Genomic DNA, 21,602 nt, shown 5'->3' with positions numbered 1-21,602 from the left:
TATGGGAGTCCCAAATTACCTGGAAGGCACCAACTCATGGAAGTCAGATGTCTGCATTAAAAGAACATTCATAGGCAGCTTTGTGTGATTCACCCAAGAATGAACGGCAGAACTTTTTCAAAAGAGACATGAAAAAACTGCAGGAAAAGCTTTAAACTAACATTCAATACTCTGAATATCCATTTTAAGAAAGCCAGACATAAACAGCATAGGCACAGAGTGAAGAGCTTGTGATTTTGGTACTCACACATTACATCAAGGTAGTACTTGGTCTGCAAGTCTTTAACGGCAGGATGGTCTACCTGACAGACAACTGGGACCCCATCATCCTCCCGTTTGACCTTTAGTAAGAGCTGGCTGGTCACCGTGTACATGTCTGACCACTGCTCCACTTCTGTTTTGCCTGCAGAACAGGAGAGACCAGGGAGACGAGAGAGCAGGTCAGCCACAAAGGGCCACGGGTGACCACCTCACTGCCTGCTGTGCTCCTCTACAACCTAGCTCTATCTCACAACTATCCTGGAATTTCTCACAAGTATGCAATCTGCAAAAAAAAATCCCGCTGGGGCACGGGTTCCTTCTGTCTTTGGTGCCCCCGAGCCACAGAACGTCTGCTGACCTTACCTATCTTGTGCTGGCATCCATTCTTGCACACCCCAAAGACGCAGAGGGCCTAGGGGAAGACCCTACTCCCTCGTAAGCACTCTGGCTGCCCTCTTGCCTGAGTGGAGACTTGGAAGAAGGGGAGAGGAAAGACTGGATTCCGAGGTCATGAAGCTCCCCTACCGGCAAAAGAAAGCCGCCCGGCTCGTGCTCTTCCTTCCTGGCTCCTGGATTCCAAGGGAGGGGAGGCCCCACCTTCGCCTCCTGTTATTAAACACGAGACCTACAACCCTCAACTGCCGGGATTCTAGGATGTCTTCCAAACACTCAAGTCCACGGAGCCAAAAAACCTTCTGATGCCACTGCCAAAAGCCATCATCAATAATCAAGAGGGAAAGTGACTCCATGGATTTACATAATTAAAAGTAGTAATTAAAATATTTAAGCACGGGTACCATTGAAGACCAGAAAAATGCGGTGGCAGTGGGTGGAAACAGAGACACCCCACAGGGCTCCCTGCCAAAAGGAAGGGGAAGGAGAAGGGCAGAACGTGAGGAGGGCTGCGATGAAGGGAGGGAAGGCTGTGGGGGGGGGGCTCCCACGGATGAGGGAAGCGCCACCAGCTGCCTGGGAGCTGCCTGGTCTGGAAGGGGCTATCACACCATCTCGGCAGGCAAAACCAACAGAAAAGTCTTAATTAGAAAATCTGCACCCCTTGCATTACAGTCCTAGGCTGCTTTGCTTGCTTGGTAAAATTTAGAGGAGAGACAAATGAAAGCCACTTTCAGTAGATGCTCTTCTGGAAGTCAGAGTGTATTTCGCTTGATGGGCATGGGGGCATCTGCTTGGTCCTCAATGCCACTCTTGTGCTGAAGATCTGCCTGCTTTCAAGTGGCTCTTCTCAACTAAGAGGCTGGCAGGGAGCCTCTGAGATAGCCAGGCCTTTGAATCTTGGCTCAGTTACACAGCTGAAACATTTGGGAAGCCTCTCTAGAAGTAAGAACAACAGGATGGAAGACAATGCAAATAAGTAAAATGTGAGGGATCAAACGCTGAAGGACCAGGTGATGGCAAGGATTGTATTTCGTTTCCCAGTGCTGACTTACCACCTGAAAAAACCTAAAAATGTGACCCAGGGCTTTAGAAGGAGATGGATCATGCAGCAAGGAATGGGGTGTCCTCTGTCAGGGATGAAGAGGTCTGCAGTGAAGCTGACAGACAAATCAGCACCCCATCTTTTTTCCCCAGAAGAAACTTGTGGGGAGAGCTGTGTCTGAGCTGGGGTGTGTGTGGCTTTCTGCTGGATCAGGTTGAACTGGTAGTTCAAGGACATATTGGGTAAGCTGCCTAAATACAGGCTCTGAGGTTGTCCTCAGATACTTTGACTGTTGGCTGTCGAGGAGGAAGCTCATAATATGAGTCAATCCTTCATTCCATGGAGAATAAAATCAAGGTGATCAGCTGAGGCTGCGCCAGGCCCAGACTCCGCATCTGAGGTCAGGTCACCTCTCATCCTCCCAAGACACCTCTAAGTCTACACCATTAAGTTGATGGGTGGGGGGAGGAGGGGGTGGATCTACCAAAGAGCTCCTTGCTGCCTTTGAACCATTTGATCATTGTGGCTGGCCGGCTGGCCATCGATGTGCAGTTCAGCTCAATCTCCTCTCCTTCCACCGCGGAGTCCTTCTGGGATTCAATCCTCAGGTTACGTGGCGGGACTGGAACGAAACAGGTCAAAAACACAAAAGCGGACAATCTCAGTGACTTGGAATCCAACAAGGCACCACCAAGAAGCCTTACCAGGATTTGAACACCAAAGCAGCTCTTACTTGCATCTTTGGAGCTCCTTCCTATTCTTTGACATCTCAGGAGCACCAATTCTTCATTTTTACTATCCCCAAATAATTAACAACATTACACATTCTAGGGGTGAAGAAGACTGAGTAAGAGAAGAAGCATGATCTCTCTCTCCCCTAAAATCCCCCAAACCAGAATGAACCCAGAAATTAATTTTAAAAGTGTCTGCCTCTATGGATAGAAAGTTGTAAGCTGATGTAATGTCTTAATAATTAAAAGAGATAGGAAAAAAACAACCAAAAGTGTGACTTGGATAACTTTTCTATATTGGATTTACAAAAAGACTTGTTAAAGCTTTGAAGAATTTTGCGAGAAGGGACAAAGAAAAAATGAAAAGAAATCAAATTCTAGGACATTATTTGAAGGGATTAAAGATCAAGATTGTTAAAAGTAAAACAAAGTACTTTAAAGTTGGTTTTTTTGATCAAAGTTAAAATAGATATGTTGTTATCTCTGGTAATCTTAATGGGCTTTGCTGATCAGGACTGAAGATCAGGCTTTAAGGACTTGTTTACAGATAAGGGGCGAGATTTGGGAGGAAGAGGGTCATTGGTTGTATTTTTTAGAGAAGGTAGTAAGTTTTTATATGATGAAGGGGAAAGTCATTTCTTTATATATTGCTTTTTTTTCTTTATTATATCCTCATTTCTTCTTTTCTATTTTTTCTTTTTGGCACTTCCTAGTTTTTATTTGTATTAGTTTTATCTCTTTAATCTTTTTTTGTTTGCATTAGTTTTATCTCTTTAATAGTAATTCTTAATAAAATTGCTATTAAAAAATCCAGAACTTCAGAAACGACCCCCCACCTTGTAAATTGCAAAGAGAGAGCAGACGCCCAAAAGAGCCATTATTGCACCAGAAAACATCTTTTTTAGAGGGAGGGTGTTTTTTCCTTCCTCTTCAAGCTCGCATTCTGCGCAGGTTCCTCATATTGCTGACACCCAAAGCCAAAGGGATCAGGCAAATCCAGCAGCGTCTTGAACTGCAGATAATCTGAGGCATAACTAGAGAACCGTGAACCCACCAAAAACATCTGCAAGAGGCCTCACAATCCCTTAGAGAAGAGAGGAAGGGGGGGGAGGAAGGGGGGAGATGGAAGAGCCGGGCGGCTTCTACTTTTTAATCAGCGATCCCGGCATTAGGAGATGATTGCTGTTATTTAACAAAGCTCTGAAACAAAGATTTAAATTCACGTCGTTGGGAATAAGTGGCCTTTTTGGTTGTGATTTGTTCTGATGATGCAGTTGGGTGATTCAGCTAGGAAAAACAGGGCGGGGTTGCTGTTTTCAGCTGAGGAGTAAATATATTCTGAAAATCATTTGGGGGTTCCAAAAAGCAAAAGAAGAAAAAAGCTGACACCCATCACCTTCCAGGTTGGACAAGGATGCGCCTCAGAGCAGCTGGAAGGAAATGTTTTTTTCTCCCCAACTCTCCAAGAAATGCAAGTGCTTTTCACAGGGAGGGGACGGGAGGGGTCTTCAGCATGGAGGGTATCCCCAGGAGATGCCCTGCACCAAGGCAGAAGACAATCTTGTTGAGTCCAGGAAGGGAAAGGAGCCCTGGAGAAAAAGCCCAGCTCTTCCCAGCTCTCAAATCTGACCAAGGCAGGAAAAGAAGGACAGCTGTGAAGCCACATCAGGAAGCAATTCTCAAAGCTGAAGGTAGCTCAGTTTGAAAGTCACACTGCAGGCTAATTTTAAACTCTCATAACATACTATCAGACTAAGAACTGAACCTCATGAAATGCACAAAGAGAGGAGAACCCGTGTAACTAATCAAAGAGCACAATCTCACTTGGAAATTTCTTGCTGCAATTCAAGCTCTCTCATTACCAGGATCATCAGAGGCTGCCCTAATCAGAAGCCAGGAGGGCCCTTGCAGAATCCGTCAACTATTGTGGATGGGTCTGCTCAGCCCACTGTTTCTCTTTTTGGAACGGTGAGTAATCGGAGGGCAGACTGGGAGGACTAGTTCCCCAGCTGGCTTGGTGGCAAAAGCAGGGCTAGACTTTCTTAGACCAACAGAGGCCACTGGGAAGAGGAGGAGGAGAGGCGTTCAGAGATTGCACAGGATGGGCTAAAGCTACTGCTTGGCTCTGGCTCAATCTGAAATGCTTGATTTGCTAACTAAAATATTTTGCTAGATGCAGAAATGCCCCAAATGGGGACCACACACACACAATGTTGGCATTTATCAAAGAGACTCTGGTCGATTGTTAGTCTAGCAGAGAAATAATAATGTTCCACAGTACAGTTATTACATCAACCGCCTCAACTTTTAATGCAATTTTCACAAGGGCCTCCAGTGCAGAGAGAGTAAAGGAGGCAATTAATCAGGTGCAGATTTTCAGGGGCATATTCAATGGGTCCAGAGCTGAGTGGGCTGCATTTAGGCAGAATACTTGCTTTTCACAACTGACTGCAACCATGAGATTTCTTAAAATAAGCAGGCTCAAAATGCAGACGTGGGCTATTTAAAATGATTTTATCACCTTCTTTAGGCAATATGTTTCACTTGCAGAATATGTTTTTATAGATGTAAAAGTTTGGGGGGAAGACAAAGATTACTGGAGCCTCCAGTCCTTGCTTGGGAAATCAAAAGCAGCCTCTCAGACAATTGATACTGGGCTAATTGCATGAGCTTCTTTGAAGACCTTCTTGGGTTTCCCTCCTCTCTTCATTTCTCCTCTCACTTCAGAAATGGACATTTGTTTTCCACTAGCTGCTGGGGAACCATTCTACTGCTATCTACATTAGGCCACGGGCTGTATTTCTGTCTCCCAATCCAGAAATGGCTACACAGAATTGCTCACCTGGAGATGTGAGAGCATGGTGGATCTGCTCCTTCAGAGAGGACATGATGAGCACCCTTAAATGGCGCAGGCCGTTTTGTCTTCATTTTCTCTAGATATTGGCCCTAAATTATACTTCAGTTGTTTCTTCCAGTTTCAACTTTTGTCACATCCATCCTAATCCACAGATATGGGGACATGGACTTCAGAGTACAATGTAAACCGTGAGGATTTATTTCAAAGTTGTGGAATGGATGCAAAGAAAGCCCTGAACTTTCTCCACCTGCCTCCTACTGCCTCCAAAGGAGCTGAAGATGGGGATGGGATTCTTACCGAGCACCGTAATGGTCATGTAGTACTCCTGTGGAGGGTCCGTGTAGAGCTGGCAGAAGTATCTTCCCTCATCCGAAATGGAGACGTTGGTCAGTGACACTCTGAGCTCACTGCTGGAGAAATTCACTAACTGAAACCTGCTGTCCTTCAAGGCTGCAGAAGGAAGAGAGAAGGGGAATCAGGCCGAGAACACACAAAAGAGCTCCACGGCTCAAAGGGTTCTGACTGGCAAAGACAACTCTTTCCTCTTCCCCACATCCTGTTATTTCCTATTGTTCTCCAGCAATTTGGATTTAACCAGCAGGCTCTCTTGGCAATCAAGATAAATAAACAAATGCCCCTTAACAAGTACTTGTAATTACTTCCTCCAGCTTATCCCCCCTCCCACTCTGCTTGTTTAGCACACAAATAGGTTAGTAAATTGGCTGCCCAAGATGGGGTGGGGGTCCTTTGCTGGCTGGGCCACCTAGAAACTGCAAGCAAGGCACAATAGCAATAACACTTGGACCTACATACTGCTCCATAGTGCTTTGCAGCATTTTCTGAGCAGTTTACAGAGTCAGCCTATTGCCCCCAACAATCTGGGTCCTCATTTTACCGACCTCAGAAGGATGGAAGGCTTTTCTCTAACTAGCCATACCTTGAGCCGGTCATGATTGAACTCCAGGCTGCGGGCAGAGTTAGCCTGCAATACTGCATTCTAACCACAGTGCTACCAAGCCACAAGAAGATGATAAGACCTGTGGCATCTAAACAATCAACCCCAGCAAAGGAACAAGGGCGCCATTGCCCCAGAACGCTGATCCAGGCAGCCAAAGGGTGAGAGAAACATCCTGGGCCTCCCAAATCCTTCCCCCAAATATTAAGATCAAAAGGTTGGCCACTGGCCCTGAACTCACGTCTGAAGTCTCTGAAATAAATAGTTTGCCTGTTGGGATTCAAGAGCTGAATCACGGAGTCGTCACTGTTTTTGACTCTGCAGCTGATGGTGGCAACCTCTCCCTCTACTACGGTCACGTCTTCGGTTACCAAGTTCTGTCCGTCCCCTGAAGAGATTGAAGAAAAAGAAAAGCAGAGGCCAACCTTAGTAGGTTCAGCTTCCTTGGCTAGCCCCTGGCAGAGAGCAGGGCTGGCTTAGGGCCTTGGCTGAGCCAGCCATTCCAGCCGTCGGTGTCCCAAGGCTGAGGCTCAGCCAACTGTGTGCAAAGTAAGAAGATCATCACAGAGATTCCCAGGAAAGCGGCACGTTAAGTATGAATGGAAGGCTAGTGCAGGAGCTCCCGTGGCTGACTAACTGAAGTTTTTGCTTAGGAGACTTCATCTTAAGGAAGATTTGTCCCTGATTTGCTGGTTCAGATGGGCAGCCCCTGTCTTACTTCTCTGCTGCTAATCGCTCCGTCTACCATGATTTTTCCCCAAACAGAATCTGGAGAATTAGTGCAGCAAATGGGGCTCTTCAGTTAAGATTTGTCCAAGCTCACACTGAAAATAGCTGGCAGTACAGGCATAATTATGTAATTATATTCTTAAAAAATTTATATTTCATACCACTCCCTATGCAAACCCATTTCAAACAAACACCAGTGTGCAATCAATAAAACTACACACAGATTAAGTCCATAGTCATTAAAAAGAAAGGAGGGGGGCAAGGGAGGAAAACAAAAAGAAAACCATTTAACGCAGAGTTCGGGGGGGGGGGATTGGGTTAAAAGAGAAATCGAAAATACATCATTGTAAGTGCTGCATGGAGTAATATATGTGTGTGTACATGTGCGCGTGTGTTGTTGGGTGCCGCACCAGAGCAGTTTACTGTCCTCGATTTTCACAATCAAGCAGCAGGACTGGCCGTTGCTTAAAAGCAACGATTCCAGCTCCACACACTGAAGCCTTTCAGCCCAGATGCAGGAAGGCACAGAGCAGTGAAGCCCTTTTGCGCAAACCTTTGACTCCCTTCCCGGTTTGGCCCTCAAAGGGAATGAGAAACAGGCCAGAATTTGGGGTTGGCTTTCTTTTCGGGAACGGCAGCCTTTGTTTTCTGGGCAGAACACAAAGACCCTTCTGGAAATGCTCTCTCCCATTCAGTATGCTCCTTATTATCCCCAGCCAATTATGTCCTTCCAGCAGGGACGGCACTGACCGTTCACTCCTTCGCCGGCCCCTCCCGTCCTCCTGGAAAGCCCTCCCCGCTTTGCCAAGAAATGTGGCTGGGACATCTCCCTGCTTGGTCCCGGGTGGACATTCCCCCCTGGGGGACAGCCTCACTGCCCCTCCGCTGGCAGGAGGGGGGGAGGCAAGTGGGCTCAGGGAGCTGGGCAAAGCAGCTTTTTTTCTTCACAGCAGAGTTGGATAATCACTGCACAACTCCAGCCAGTTTCTCAAGTGCAAAAAACTGGCGCGAGGTTGGCCCCAGGTCCTCTCTGTGTCAAAGCCTCCCCCTCCCCCCACCTCCTCCCCCAAATAAAGCCACATTTAAACCATTTTCCATTCCTGGCTATGTAGTTTTATTGGCATCCTATGGATGTCACTTGCTACGGCCTTTTTCTGAGTCAGTGATTGATGGGCAGGAGACCACCCAGCCCATCTGCAGCTCAGAAACGCCCAGGCGGTCCCCCTCCAGCTTAGCTGATCCCAGACCAGAGACGGCCCATGGAGCCCCCCCCCCCAGCTTAGCCTGTGCCAAACCCACCCAATGCACAAATCCAAATTAATGTTGTCCTTTGCTGGCAGCAGGCAGGTGCCGAGCAGTGGAGGGAAAAATTTGCACAAGAGATTTGCCTAAGAAGCCACGGAGAGGGGCTTCATAGCATTTGTTTCCAGACCTGGTTTTCCCTTATTAGATTTCAAAGAGGAGGGGGTGCTGCTAAAATCCCAAGGCCCAAGGAAACAGCATTCATGGCCTCTCCATGCTGCAGCATTTCACCTTTTCTTTTCCTTGTTAGAAATAAAACACCCGTAGAATTTCAGGTAGGTTTTACTGAGTCAGTCAAGGAGACCAGATCATCTGCCTGTTTGTACTTGACCAGAGGAATTCAAAGTTCACTTTGCCACAACAAACACAGGAGCTAGCTAAAAATGTAAGAAATTCAACAGCAAACTCCAAAATATTTATTACCTTCACTCTAGAATTATTGATTTAGATCCATTGCATGTTTTAACAGTTAGGGATGCTTCTGCCATTTGTTTGCAAAGCACCTTGAGACTGTGCTGATTTAGTGGTATGTAAATAGAATTAACCACAACAATATCCATTTAATCCCCAGGTTCATGTCATGGAGGAGTGTGGACAGATCTGGAATACAGTGCAGCTTAAAGGTTGAGAATGGACAACTGCTTGTCTAGAGGAAAATTCCAGGCCGGGCTTGCTGAATGTACAAAGAGACACCTCTCCATTCCTTCTCATAGGACTCTTTGTCATGCTCAATAATAATGCAATACAATAACACGAAAGTTAAAACAACCCTCCCCCAAACATTATAAAGATGTAAGGCATAAGACTGTTGGTGCCTATTAATCAGGATGGTTTAGAACATGGGTCCTCAACCTTGGCAACTTTAAGACTTGTGGACTTCAACTCAGCAGGCTAGCTGAGGAATTCTGGGAGTCGGTCCACAAGTCTTAAAATTGCCAAGGTTGAGGACCCCTGGTTTAGAATCCAGAAATTCCCATCAAATTAGGTGCTTGTAAAACTCCATCTCTCCGAAATGATATGCAACACACATCTGGGCCTTAGGAAACGATTATACCTCAGCATCAACTAAGGACCGTAATTAAGCCTGGCAATTACAGTTGTAAGTGGTGATGGTCATAAAGTGGATCATCATGTGACTGACCCAATGTTATAACCTTTGTTTGGAGCAGTCATTAAGCAAAGCCATTGTAGCAAATACTGGTTTTCAGCAGTCACGTGACTGGGGGACCCGGCAAAGGGTCTTAAATGGGGCTGGTTGCCAAATGCCCAGTATCTGGTCATGTGACCATGGTGGGGGGGCTGTCAGAACTGGGTCTTTAGTATCTTTTGAGGGGTCTGTCATAACTTTGGTCACTAAGTGAAGAGCCATAATTCCAGGACTACCTGTACGGAAATGAGGAGCATCTCCCTTTTGTGAACCTCTGGGCAGAACTGGCTGGCCCATGTTAGCCTGCTGGTCTCCAGTTTTGCTGCCAATCTATTGGGAGTGTTGTGTTGCTAGCTGCTCCCAAACAAAGAGAAACTAATTTCTCCAGCACAAGCCTGCAGAGCCAATAGTCAAATCTTTCATAATGCTATCAAACCAAAACTAATGAGTCCTGCAGGGAGGGGGAAAAATTCTGCAGGAAACTTTCTCCCCATTTTGTCATCAACCCAGAGCTCACATCAAATTAAAGTCATTAAGATTTGATTTCCATCTCAGCCATTATCAGCATATTCTTTTAAACATTTACTTTAAGACAATCCTATCTTTCAATTAATTAATCTCATCCCCCCATTTACTCTGTTTCATATTAAATCAAAATCCTATACGAATGAATAAGAATTATAAGGGAAGCTAATTTGGAAATAGATAATCTGAGGTTCAGACCAGTGAAGCTTTTGATTTAAGAAATACCGTTCTCTATGCTGGAAATAGCCAAAGGATTTCCAGAGCAGCAGAAATTGCTTTCAGATGGCCATTCCTGTATGTTCAAACATTCTTCTCAGATATATATCCAACCACAAAATACTTACCGAGGAGTAGAATTTGGAGCGTTCCCATGATATCTGTTGCCCTCAAACTTCACAGGAAGCTTCCTATTGGGGTTTTTGGAGACTATTTCCTGCCAGAACCTCATGAGATGGAAATGTCCTCCTTTAGGCTATTGGGAGAGGCATCCATACAGGATACAGAATAGCAGAGTTGGAAGGAACCTTGGAGGTCTTCTAGTCCAACCAGCCCCCTGCTCAAGCAGGAAACCCTAGATCAGTGGTTCTCAATCTGTGGGTCGCGACCCCATTTGGGGTAGAACGACCATTTCATGGGGGTCGCCAAACAACGCAGTCCGCCATTTTTTCCCCCTTTTCCTTAGCTGTGCTACACCCTCTTATTCTACTGGCTTTTGAAAGCCAATAGAATAGACTCTATTCAAGAGACTCTATTCTATTGGTGTTCAAAAGCCAATAGAATCTATTGGCTTTTGAAAGCCAACAAAATAGACTCTCTTGAATAGACTCTAATTCTATTGGCTTTCAAAATCCAATAGGAATTGTCCAGACTGTCTCTGCCCTGCTGAGCCCGCCAAAAGCCCCAGTCTGCAAACGGTGCTGCAAGTTGTCTGCAGCTAAGGCGAGGTTTCTGGACGTTTCCACCCCTCCCTGCTGAGTGACTACTAAATGTACAAGTAAAAGAGGGCCAGGGGTGGGAGGTGGGATGCTGGCGGGCGCAGGGAGGGTTGCTGGCATGCGTGGGGCCCGGTGGGTGACTTACCTCTCTTGGGCTGGGCCAGCTGGTGGCCCAGCCGGTGGTCGGCCTGCACCGTCGCTGCCGCTTGCCAGCTACGCCTCGGCCGGCACAGGGGGCGGCACCACGCATGCGCGGCGTTCCCGGGCTGAGGCGGTTGCTGGGCGACAGTCCACGTGCAGCCTCAGGAGAGAAGGCGGAGTGTGCGCGCCTCCTCCTGCCCCGCCCGCAGGGAAATACAGGTAGTCCTTGACTTACGACCACATGGTTGGGGTCGCGGCATTAGGAAGGTTGAGAACCACTGCCCTAGATCATTCCAGCCACATGGCTGTCTAATCTCTACTTAAAAGCCTCCAGTGATGGAGCACCCACAACTATTGAAGGCAAGCTGTTCCACTAGTTAATTGTTCCAACTGTCAGGAAATTTCTCCTTAGTTCTAATTTGGTTGTCTTGTTGATTAGTTTCCTTCTGTTTGTTTCTTTTCCTGTCTTCAGGTGCTTTGGAGAATAGGTTGACCCCCTCTTCTCTGTGGTAGCCCCTCAAATACTGGAACATTGCTATTATGTTGCCCCTGGTCCTTCTTTTCATTAGACTAGACATACCCAATTCCTGCAATCGTTCTTCATGTGTTTTAGCCTCCAGCCCCCTAATCATCTCTGTTGCTCTTCTCTGAAATCTTTTTTATATTGTGGTGATCAAAACATCTGCAGAGCTCCCCATATCGGCTTATTTGCCAAAGGCTTCCTCCTTTCCAGTCACTTAGAACAGGCAGATGATACAAGCTGGGAACGCCAAGCATCCTGTGCAGACCCACTTGCAGGCTGACTTCCTCGAGGCCTTCAAGAGGGGTGGTTGAACAAAGATATGAGCTGGAGTCTCCCTATAGTCCTGCCTGCTTCTTTCTCTCTTTTAAAAGTATTTTTTTTTAAATGAAATCAGCAGTGCAGAAGAAAATTCTCTGGCAAACCATATCTGACAAAAAAACTCATACGAGCAGTACGTTTTGGACTAAGGACGGGGGTAGAGAAGTGGAATATTTCTGGCAGATATTCACAATGCACATTTTCCCTCCAATTAAAGTTAATTATGCCCAAATGGAACACATGGTAATCTGTATGCTTTCTTTTTCACTCTTTCTTTCGTTTAATTAATCTGCTATTGTAATTTTTAATGTTAAGTTAGAATCCTATCTTCCCAGCATGGATATTCGCCATAGAAGCTTCTTGATGAGTTTTAAATTCCAAAAGGTTTTTAACTACAGCATTTAAAGATGTAAGCGACATAACAGTTCATAATAGCTCCTTTGGAATCATTAGAACTCAGAGTAAATACGAGGCGCCCTGACAATAGTGGAAAATGCGCGCTGGAGGGCAATCCTGTCACAAGTGGGGCGTCCTTCTGCATTCGATCCGTTCCATGGGCATCTCCTATACTTCCTCATAATATCTTCCTGACAACAATTAAAGGCTATTGTCTTGACTGATTGTCTCAAGAGATCCTCTTGTTTGATTTACTGCAGCAACAAAGTAAAGCCAATAATGCAAAAGTAAAGAGGTTCAAACAAATCCAGGAAAAAGCCAATGTTGGGAAAAGTCATCTGTCAAGCATGGGAAAATCAGGAAGTCCAGGCAGTTCAAATGAATAAAAAGGTTTACTACAAGCTTATGCTCCCTATAAGAATCTAAACTATGAATGGTCAAAACAAATAGGTGATAGATAAAAGTCAATGGCTCTTTCTAGTCTGCTTCCACACTTACAATTTTTGGTTGGGCTTAAAAAACAAATGTTTGCAGAACGAATTTAATCTGTTTATAAGAATTACTCAATCGGGTCACTGAGGGCACTGGATGTGTGGTTTAACTGACCAGCCTGAAAAATGGCTTCCCACCAGCTGGTGGTGGCATCTAGTCTGGCCTGGCTGGTTCTTAAGTTCTGGTGGGGAGGGAGAGAATAACATGAAGGCCATTTTTTTCTCCTCCACAACCCCACCTAAATATCAAGGGGATTCCAGAAGAACCTCTTGGGTGGTACAGACCCACACAGGGGAGGGCCTCTTTCTCTCCCTGCTCCAAAGAATGGCAGTGAGGCATCTCTGGAACCCAGATGAAGAATGTCTCTTGCTTACTGGCTGGCTTGCTCTGTCTGTCTGAGAAGATGTTCTCCTTCTTAAAGTGTGTGTTTCAATTCTGATACGATGCTCATTAGCTTTTAATGAAACTTTATGCTGTTTTGATGCTTTGGGGGTATATTTTTATTGTTGTTTCATGAAAGTTAGCTGCTGATGGGTTTGCACTTTGGCCAAAAGAAAAGCAATGCAGATGGACCATATCATCCGGCATATCCTTAAAAATAGAATATCTCAGGCAGATAGTTCATGTATGATTTTTTTAATGATTTAGATTCAGGCATAAATAAAATACTGAAAGCATTTTAGAACTCATCCACTCCTCAAAAGAGATATACTTAGGGCCTTAATTGTTCTACCAAACGCTGAATTGGGTGCAACGGTACAGGCTTTCCTTCAACCTCCTTTCAGCGACAAGAATGCCCTTTTAATCTAATCACATGGGCTTCAAAAGGAACAGATCCCTTTTGCGAGACTGCTCTCTTTGGTTTACATTCCGGAAAGCTCTAATCACTAAATGAAATCCAAATGACTGTCAAGCATAATATAGTTGCTATGCTTTAAAAGACCCCACACTTATCATGCCTGAAATATTATGACTGAGATGCGCTGGTGAGTTTAACAAATTGGAGAAATGCAGGGCTTAGTTAATGTAGCAATAGTGGAGAGAGAGAGAGAGAGAGCCTGCTCCCGTCTGCACCTTCTCTTCATTGGTTCTGTGAGAGAAGGAAAACTGGAGGAGGCTTCTGAGCTGTGATTGAGATAAAAAAGCATCTGAGCAGCAGCTCTAAGACTGGACGGACATCTCACAAGGATCGGGTGCAAGCTGTCCATCTTTGCAATGAGTGAAACAGGGACATCATTTTTCCTAATGTTGGTCTCTTTCCTAATTGTATTTCTTCCAGTATAATGACAAGCCAATGCTTTTTCTCTGTGGCTGCTTGATTGATGCTCCAGCAAAATACAGATAGGCTATGAAGGGAGCAAAGGTAAATCAACAAACAGGAAATTACTTCTGGAATTTCTTGAATCCCAGCTCATAAATGAGGATGAGTCTTTTTCTTCCAAAATGAGATCAACGGAGACTTGCAATGAGTAGGCCTGCAAAATAACACAATTTGTTTGGTTCTATCTCTGGAGCTAAATTGTGCAGCCATTCAGTGGGCAATGAAGCAATACTTCGAGTGTGTTCAAAGAACACCCCCATCCCTTTGTCTCAAAGGGCTCAATTTGCCTGTGTGAAGAGGGCTGGTATTTGCTTTGTTGTTCAGCTCCCCACAACTCTTTGTGACTTGACAGATGTCACTTGACTGGGACTGGCTGTCAGTAGCTGCTCCCCCGGAGTTCTTGTAAGCCCCTGCTTGTGTCCTTGTTGATGGTATCTTCTCTTCTGGTGGCCTCTGTTTCGATTGCCTTCATTTTTTCCTAGTATCAGAATCTGCTCTTGTGACTCTTGTCTTCATGCTATCTGTTCAAAATATTTAACCTCAACTTCATTATTAGTACTTCAGTGAGCATGCTGGCCTTACTTCTGGTAGTACTGAAAAATCTGCTCCTTTTGCAATCCAAGGTGGCCTCAACAAATTTCTCCCACGCCAAAATCCAAAGTCATTTGTTTGTCTTCATTCGCCTTTTCTGATCACTCACGTTTGACAACCGTACAACTGTGATCCCAGCAATATGCAGAAGGCTTCAGAAAATCCCTTCAGAACTTAGATGGAAGATCCTTAAGAAATCTTAGGGATCTTCCATCCTACAGTTGTAAATTAGGACTGGGAAGCTAAAGAAATATCCCAGAAGAAGGGAGTGGTGAACGGTTTCCATGATGACCTTGCAGTCATCTGGCATGAAGACTCAAGTGAGTTTTCATAGGCTTATAGGTGACAACAAAACCTTAACAAAGTGGTTTGCATCACTTTTTCAGAGTCAAATAAAGAAGCCCCTCAGCCCTTCACATAACTGATCACAATCTTGGTCTCCCCTCTTCCTTGGATCACACCCAGCTTTAACTTGGATCGTACTCAGCTTCTCCTAGAAAGCCTAATGTTACTCCTACCCTGTCCCACCTCTATATCATGCAAGGACAGGTGTTTCTTTCAATGGAAGCAATGAGAAGTGTTGCCAAAATGTGAGGCACTCCAGCTGTCTTCAGTTTGACATCTGGTCCAAGGAGCATCCAGGGAAACAAAAATGGCAACTGGCAGAGCAGTCTTACTTATGAAGACCCACAGAAGGGATTCAACTGGACAATTAAGTGAAATTAAAAAATGCACCCCAGATACTGGTGAAAAAACAGTCTCTCTCTGAGCAGGTCCTATCTCGGTTCTTGCCTGATGTTGCGTGTGCAACATCTGTGTCTCCATCTCTTGCTGGCTTCTTTGGTGAGAAATATATTCAGGGATCAAACCCGACTTCTCCAACCTCCTCTGATTTAGAGTGGCACCATCATCCTCTGAGAGGCAGAGGACAAAAATAGGAAGCTATGGGGAAGGAAATGCTGCCTCTGAGCCACCCCTTGTGGGCTTTGTTAGACTATCACCACAAGATGCTGCATCTGGGTGGAAAATCATCAGACTATTTTAAAAAATGATGCTCGGTTACAAAAACTGAAAATTTTGAGAAGAATGGACAATGTATGTTAATTATGCTGACAATATAAAACATTCTCTTTCAATGGAGTTAATTTAGTGACATCTGTTCAAGTCCAAGAAAATACAAGGGGCGATTTAAGATGAAACTGTCGGGAAGAAAACATCAACATTGTGCAGCTTCCTTTCGCTTTTTCTGGCCAGAATTATTGCAAGAAAATGGGAATGACAAACTTGCTTGATGCATTTTAGCCTTTTCAAATATGCAGCAGCAGCAGGACTAACAAGATCACATGGGTCTTGTGGAGGAAAAATGCAGCAACTGCTCTCTAGATAAGGCATATGTCATCTATATGGACCGTCTTTATGCAAGATGGGGCATTTTGGCAGGAGCCACAAGGAGGGCAGAGAAGGAAGAAGGTGGCTTTTGGGCTTTGGGGAGGAAGAGGGTGGTGACTGAAGCCAGGAGGAGACTGACTGTCTTCATGCCAGAGCTCCGCACCCTGGTCCATTGCTCGGCTTTTCAGAAACTTCTGGTTAGCTTCCCAAGAACACAGTCCTGAACAAGAAGTAGAGAGATGGCATGTTCTTGAGAACTTTCCTCAGTGTGGTATCTTCTGGGTGTGCTGAGGCTGCCCTGCCCAGAATTTCTAATCATGGTCCTTGTACTTAAAGTCATTTTGGGATTTTGTCAATTGTGATTCCAAAACTTTGGAAAGTATCATGTTGGGAAAAACGTTTTTGAGTATATAACCTGTCACTCTGAACACCCCACATGTTGGCCTATGATTCCCCAAATGATTGTTCAGCACAGGATAAATTCCACAGCAGAAACCAGAAACTAGTCCTTCACAAAATGTTCACTTCATGATGTCCAATTGTTCCCCATAAAGAAGCACTCATCTCTTTCACAAAACACATTTTTGCTTCTTAAACACCCTGATGAGGACACTTAAAGCAGAAGATGCTTTTGATGGCCCAGTGTGTTTCATGAAATCTCTTTTGCCTTCATTATCTGAACAGGCCTTCTCTTTCCTGAACTCAAAGCTTCAAGTTCAAAACACTTAAGAGGGTCACAAAAGATAAGCTAGATTCTCTTCTCAAGTGGAAATATAATGTTTATTTTGCTTACAGACCACATGGAAATTAAGAGCTCCTTTTCATGCAATCATAAAACTGGTGCATCTTTCAATTAAAAATACTCATCTACAATGCTTCTTAAGCGATATTATGTGGAATATCATTTAGCTGAACCACCTGAAGATCTGAGATAACATTTTCTGTTGATTTGTCATCTACTTAATTTCATTCACTGAAGAACTATCTTATTGGCAAATGAAGAAGAGACGCTGCTGATCTCTCCTCAAATGTCACACTGAAACTGGGGGAGGGGGGATCACTTCTGGTGAAAGGTTACAAAGAATACAAGCATTTAAGTGAAAAGGCACTGAAGGTTTTATCGACCTTTTCCATATCTATATCTATTTGTAAAGGTGGATTTTCAACATTAACAACCACGTACCTTGGCAAAACACCAAATTAGGTAAAGTATCAGAGAAATTCTATGATTTTAATACATCCCACTGATGAAATATGCTGTCATAGGCATATTCACACAACCCATTGACCATAATCTATATATTAAAGATAATACCAACCAATGTATTATAGTCATCTAGTCTTTTTGAGATGACAGAGGGGCTGGTCATCAGCTGAAGAAGCCCCCATGTCAAAACCTCATTGCAGACTGCAGTTGCTTCTCCTAGATGCCCCTTTGAGCTACCAGATGACCTAATAAGGACAGAACCAAGAAGCCTCTCATGGAAATAACCACTAGGTGCCCAGACTTCCTTGAAATTTGTGAAGCTTTCACATGACCTGGAAACCTAGGCTGAACACAGACCTTGCAATGGCCCCACTGAACAGTCTCTGAAGAAGTTCTAAAGACAGCAAATGGAATGAGGGGATCCAAAGTTATCTTAAGCAGGAATCAACTGATGAAGACAGAGGCATTTATGAAGGACACTGTTTTTTTTACTTCAAACTCCACAGTACTGAAATCTAAGACAATGAAGGTCCTCACCCCCACCCCAACACTGTAGGAATTTGAACGGAAGACAGAGCTTGTGGCAGCTGCAGTCACCTGGGTAGTTTTGATCTTCTTAAAAAGCAGTAAAACTCTGGACCCAGCTGTTTACCATATCTGCTTCAAGGGTATTTTTAAGGCCAAGAATCACCATGTCTGAAATCTGTCTGAGAGAAAAATCTGTCCGCCTCTCCCAAGTCCATTCTCCTGCCAATCAGAGGCCCTGAAAGAAGTCCGAACCCCAGCTCACATCGAACACGAAGAGCCAGAAGGATTCACATGGAACACTCCTGGAGTAGGGGGGTCACCATCCACCGACATCACCCCAAAACGGCATGAAATGTGGGTGGGGAGCAAAGGGAGGAAGAGAGAATGTGGGGCTGACGTGTGCAGGTGGAAAACAGGACATTTTGTTCATGAGACAGGTGTAAACAGATGATAATGATCAGGCTGAACAATATCGCAAGGTGAAAATTACATTTCTCACAAAAGGAGCCAAATGGGTCTGGATTATTATGTGAAAGGGGCAATTTCTTAGTGGAAAATTAGGTTCCGGTGACTCATGCCTGCAAGCCTATTGTGATCGGTTCTCATCTGCATCAGGGGCCGTTCAAAAATGGAGAGCCTGCCAGAGTGAAGACTCTGTTCCCACAACTTCTTTTTTTTTCAGCTCTGACCTGAAACCAGAGGCAGTTAAACTGATAACTGTGCGGTTCAAAGAAATATTTGAATCTCCGAATCAGAGAACATGACGGCTCACCTGTGTCTTGTACACAATGTGCTATGGCATCAGTGCTGACGAGTGGGGATAGTTTAACTGGGAGCTGGCTGAGAATTCTGGGAAGTGGAGTTCATGGGTCTTGAAAGTGTCCAAGACTGGGAAACCCTGTCCCTAAGGCATAAAAATAAATCCAAGCTTTGGGAGGAAAAAATCCACCAGCATGTTTCAAGACTTTCTTTCAATGGGTCCATTTTCTACCAGATGAATTTCCAGGTTAACTACTGGAAGGAACAAATGTGGATCTCTATTTTGGGGCCACCACTCAGTTCCCCTACAGTTCATGTGATTTCAGCATTTCCCACCTTCCTGACCACAGTCATTCACTACCTGAATCCAGCCACATCAAGCTTAGATTTATGACCTGCCAACTGTGTTGTGATTAGGTGTCATCCCTGGCTCTATGCTCCCCCTGATATTGATAGATAATATTCCATAGCAGGGCACTGTCTGACCTTTCAAAGGTTACAGCCAGTAGATACTCCAAAATCAATATGGATCTTATCTGTCACAACCTGCAAGAAAAACATTACCAGTGAGACTGGCCACTATGGATTCAGACAGAATGAAGAAAACACTTGGTGTGGAACCGTTTCCCCCCCCTTTCCCCCCCTAATTCTGTTCTGAAGACCCAGTTTTTCATTTTTATTCCTTGCTGGAAGAAGAGAAATACGTTTTATAGTGAAGAGAAAATTTGTCTTTTATACTAGCTGACAAGCTCATGTTCTTGGATAACATTAAAAAAATATGAACTGTGAGTTTCAACCGAGTATACATAACCATCCCAGTAATGCCAGGGAGGTTAAGAAAGGAAGAAACGTGAGGTACGTAAGTGCATATATTCGTCCTACTGGGTCAAGGAGAAAAAAAAACCTGACCTACAGACTTTTCCAAAATAAATATTTCAGCCTTTTTAGATGACTAAAGAGAAAGGAAAAAGATAAAAAAGAAAACTGTTATTTCTTCAGCTGAAGGACCACCAAGATGTTGTCCTCTTTCTCCTGCAAGGGCCTTGCTTGCATGTCTGCACGTCCATGCTTGTGCCTTCAGGAAAAACAAAGGCAGAAACAATTTCCCATTTGCCATGAATAGAAGGAGATGGGCTCTAGCCCTCTCAGTCCCACAAATAGGCCATGATTCTATGGGAGAACAAATGAACCAGAAACCAAACTATCTTTAGCCATGACTAAGTGAAGAAAAGCAATGGCAGCCATCGGGGAAGGTTTGCTTCTATGCATCAGAAAAGAGCAACTGATTAAAAATTATGCAGCTCCCAGCCCAGGGGAAGCAGAATTTGCTCCAATACTTTTCTGTTTCTGAGGGAAAAAAGAGCCAATGCCAGTAAAGACAAGATTAAATATCCACTTATACTTTTACAGAGGCAAGTATGCTTGCCTCCAAGACTTCCCACCGGCAGACATAATTGCAAGTCACAGGAGGACTCCCACGTGCTAAGTCTTATGCCTGCAAATAAGTTTTTGAAAATTCAGCTGAGAAACAGATCACCAGCTAGATCTGAGGAGCACAGAGGAGCAACTGAGCACCCAATGGGCAACTGAAATTTTTCCAGTAAGCCATTCAACAATGCACACAGAGGTCATCAGCCAAGAAGGCATTTTATTCCCTTGCAATGTAGAATTGGGTTGGAAATACCAACTGGATTATATTTGAAATTCAACTGGGAAACATGAACAAAGAATCAGCATCAATTCTGGCAAGAACCCGTTCTTTGTTCCTCCAAAGGATAAAGAAAATCACAAACTCACAAAGGGCGGATCTTCAGTGGACCCAGCTGGTAGAACTCTTTAGGGAAAAGGAAATGGCGATAAGAGAGTACCCTAAACTCTGCTGGTGGGCATCCTGAATACTCCAGCATTTTAGCAGTGTAACAGAGTTGGAAGATACCTTGGAGTCCAATCCCCTGCTCAAGCAGGAGACCCTATGCCATTTTCGACAATTGGTTGTCCGCTCCCTTTTTACAAGCCTCCATTGTTGGAGCACCCATCTTATCACAGACCCCATTTGTGCACATCTCTACAGCAAAGAAAAATGACTGAGTGGGCAATTGCATCTCCAGAACAAACCAGAATGGCTCTTTCTGTAGTTCGTGCGCTGGATGTTATCTGAGGTGGCCTTCTGAACACTAGAAACAGGAAAGTCAGAACAGAGGATCTACCGAAGGGGAACGCAGGACACCCCAAGAAAGGGGCGGATGTGGAGAAGAACAGCTGTCCTCTTTAGCCTATCGCCATCAAGGCATGTTTTTAATCTTCATTAGGATCTATCTTTTACCAACTGAACCAATTTAGATTTTCTGCATTTTACCTTGGAGTAAAAGGTAAAATACAGAGATGACAACAGAACACAGGTATCTTCCTAGTGTTTTGAACCAGCACACAAAGTATATTTTGGGAGTTACAGCACAGGAATGGCAATCTAACACCTCAGAGGGCAAATAAAGGAAAGAAATAATTCAGCACAAACACACACAGGCTGGATGTCCAGCCCCCCACATTGTGGCCCCTGCAGATAAGGAGAAGCAGCACTTTTCAGATGAATACCCAGTAGCACAAAGCAATTTAACACCACAACTCAGGGACTCCACGCAGTCCCTTATTTATCCCAGCACGCATGTTTTGTGTTTTCTTCCAATGTTTGGTTAACATAGAACCAGGGCTTTTTTTGTCATAGAACACCCAGGACAGAGTTCCAGCACCTTTTTTGGATGGAACCTTGTAGGGTAGGCAAGGCGGGTTGTATGACATGTGTGAGTTCTGGCACCTTTTTTTTTTTTTTTTTTACAAAAAAAGCACTGCATAGGACAGTAAGCATTGGGGGGGAGGGCTGGAGAGGAGGGAGGCAGGGAAGAGAAGGGTGGGAGGCCTGGATGTGCAGGCAGGCATCTCTGCAATGTCAGTTTCACTTTTTCTCCAGAATTTAAAGCTCTGTCAGCCTCCCACTTGCAGGGATACAACTTAATGAGAAATCCTGTCAGGCTGGCTCCTTTGTCAGCCAGGATGAATCCC

General features: G+C 44.6%; 1 protein-coding gene across 11 annotated transcripts in view; it reads right to left on the bottom strand.

The window, feature by feature from the left end:
- Nucleotides 1-21,602, bottom strand: part of CADM1 (cell adhesion molecule 1) — a 233,240-nt gene that overhangs the window by 46,296 nt on the left and 165,342 nt on the right. For all 11 annotated transcript variants that reach the window (XM_039350478.1, XM_039350483.1, XM_039350480.1 and 8 more), the window contains 4 exons: nucleotides 6,484-6,630; nucleotides 5,585-5,737; nucleotides 2,184-2,321; nucleotides 248-403 (listed from right to left, as the gene is read on the bottom strand). In XM_039350478.1, the coding sequence (XP_039206412.1) occupies nucleotides 248-403; nucleotides 2,184-2,321; nucleotides 5,585-5,737; nucleotides 6,484-6,630 (594 nt within the window). The remainder of the gene's footprint in view (nucleotides 1-247; nucleotides 404-2,183; nucleotides 2,322-5,584; nucleotides 5,738-6,483; nucleotides 6,631-21,602) is intronic.

Source organism: Crotalus tigris, unplaced genomic scaffold (assembly GCF_016545835.1).
Source record: "Crotalus tigris isolate CLP2741 ecotype Arizona unplaced genomic scaffold, ASM1654583v1 scf7180000018340.3345759, whole genome shotgun sequence".
In the NCBI taxonomy this organism is placed as follows: Eukaryota; Metazoa; Chordata; class Lepidosauria; order Squamata; family Viperidae; genus Crotalus; species Crotalus tigris.
Note: the sequence above shows the minus strand (reverse complement) of the source record. Positions and strands in the feature narration are given on the sequence as shown.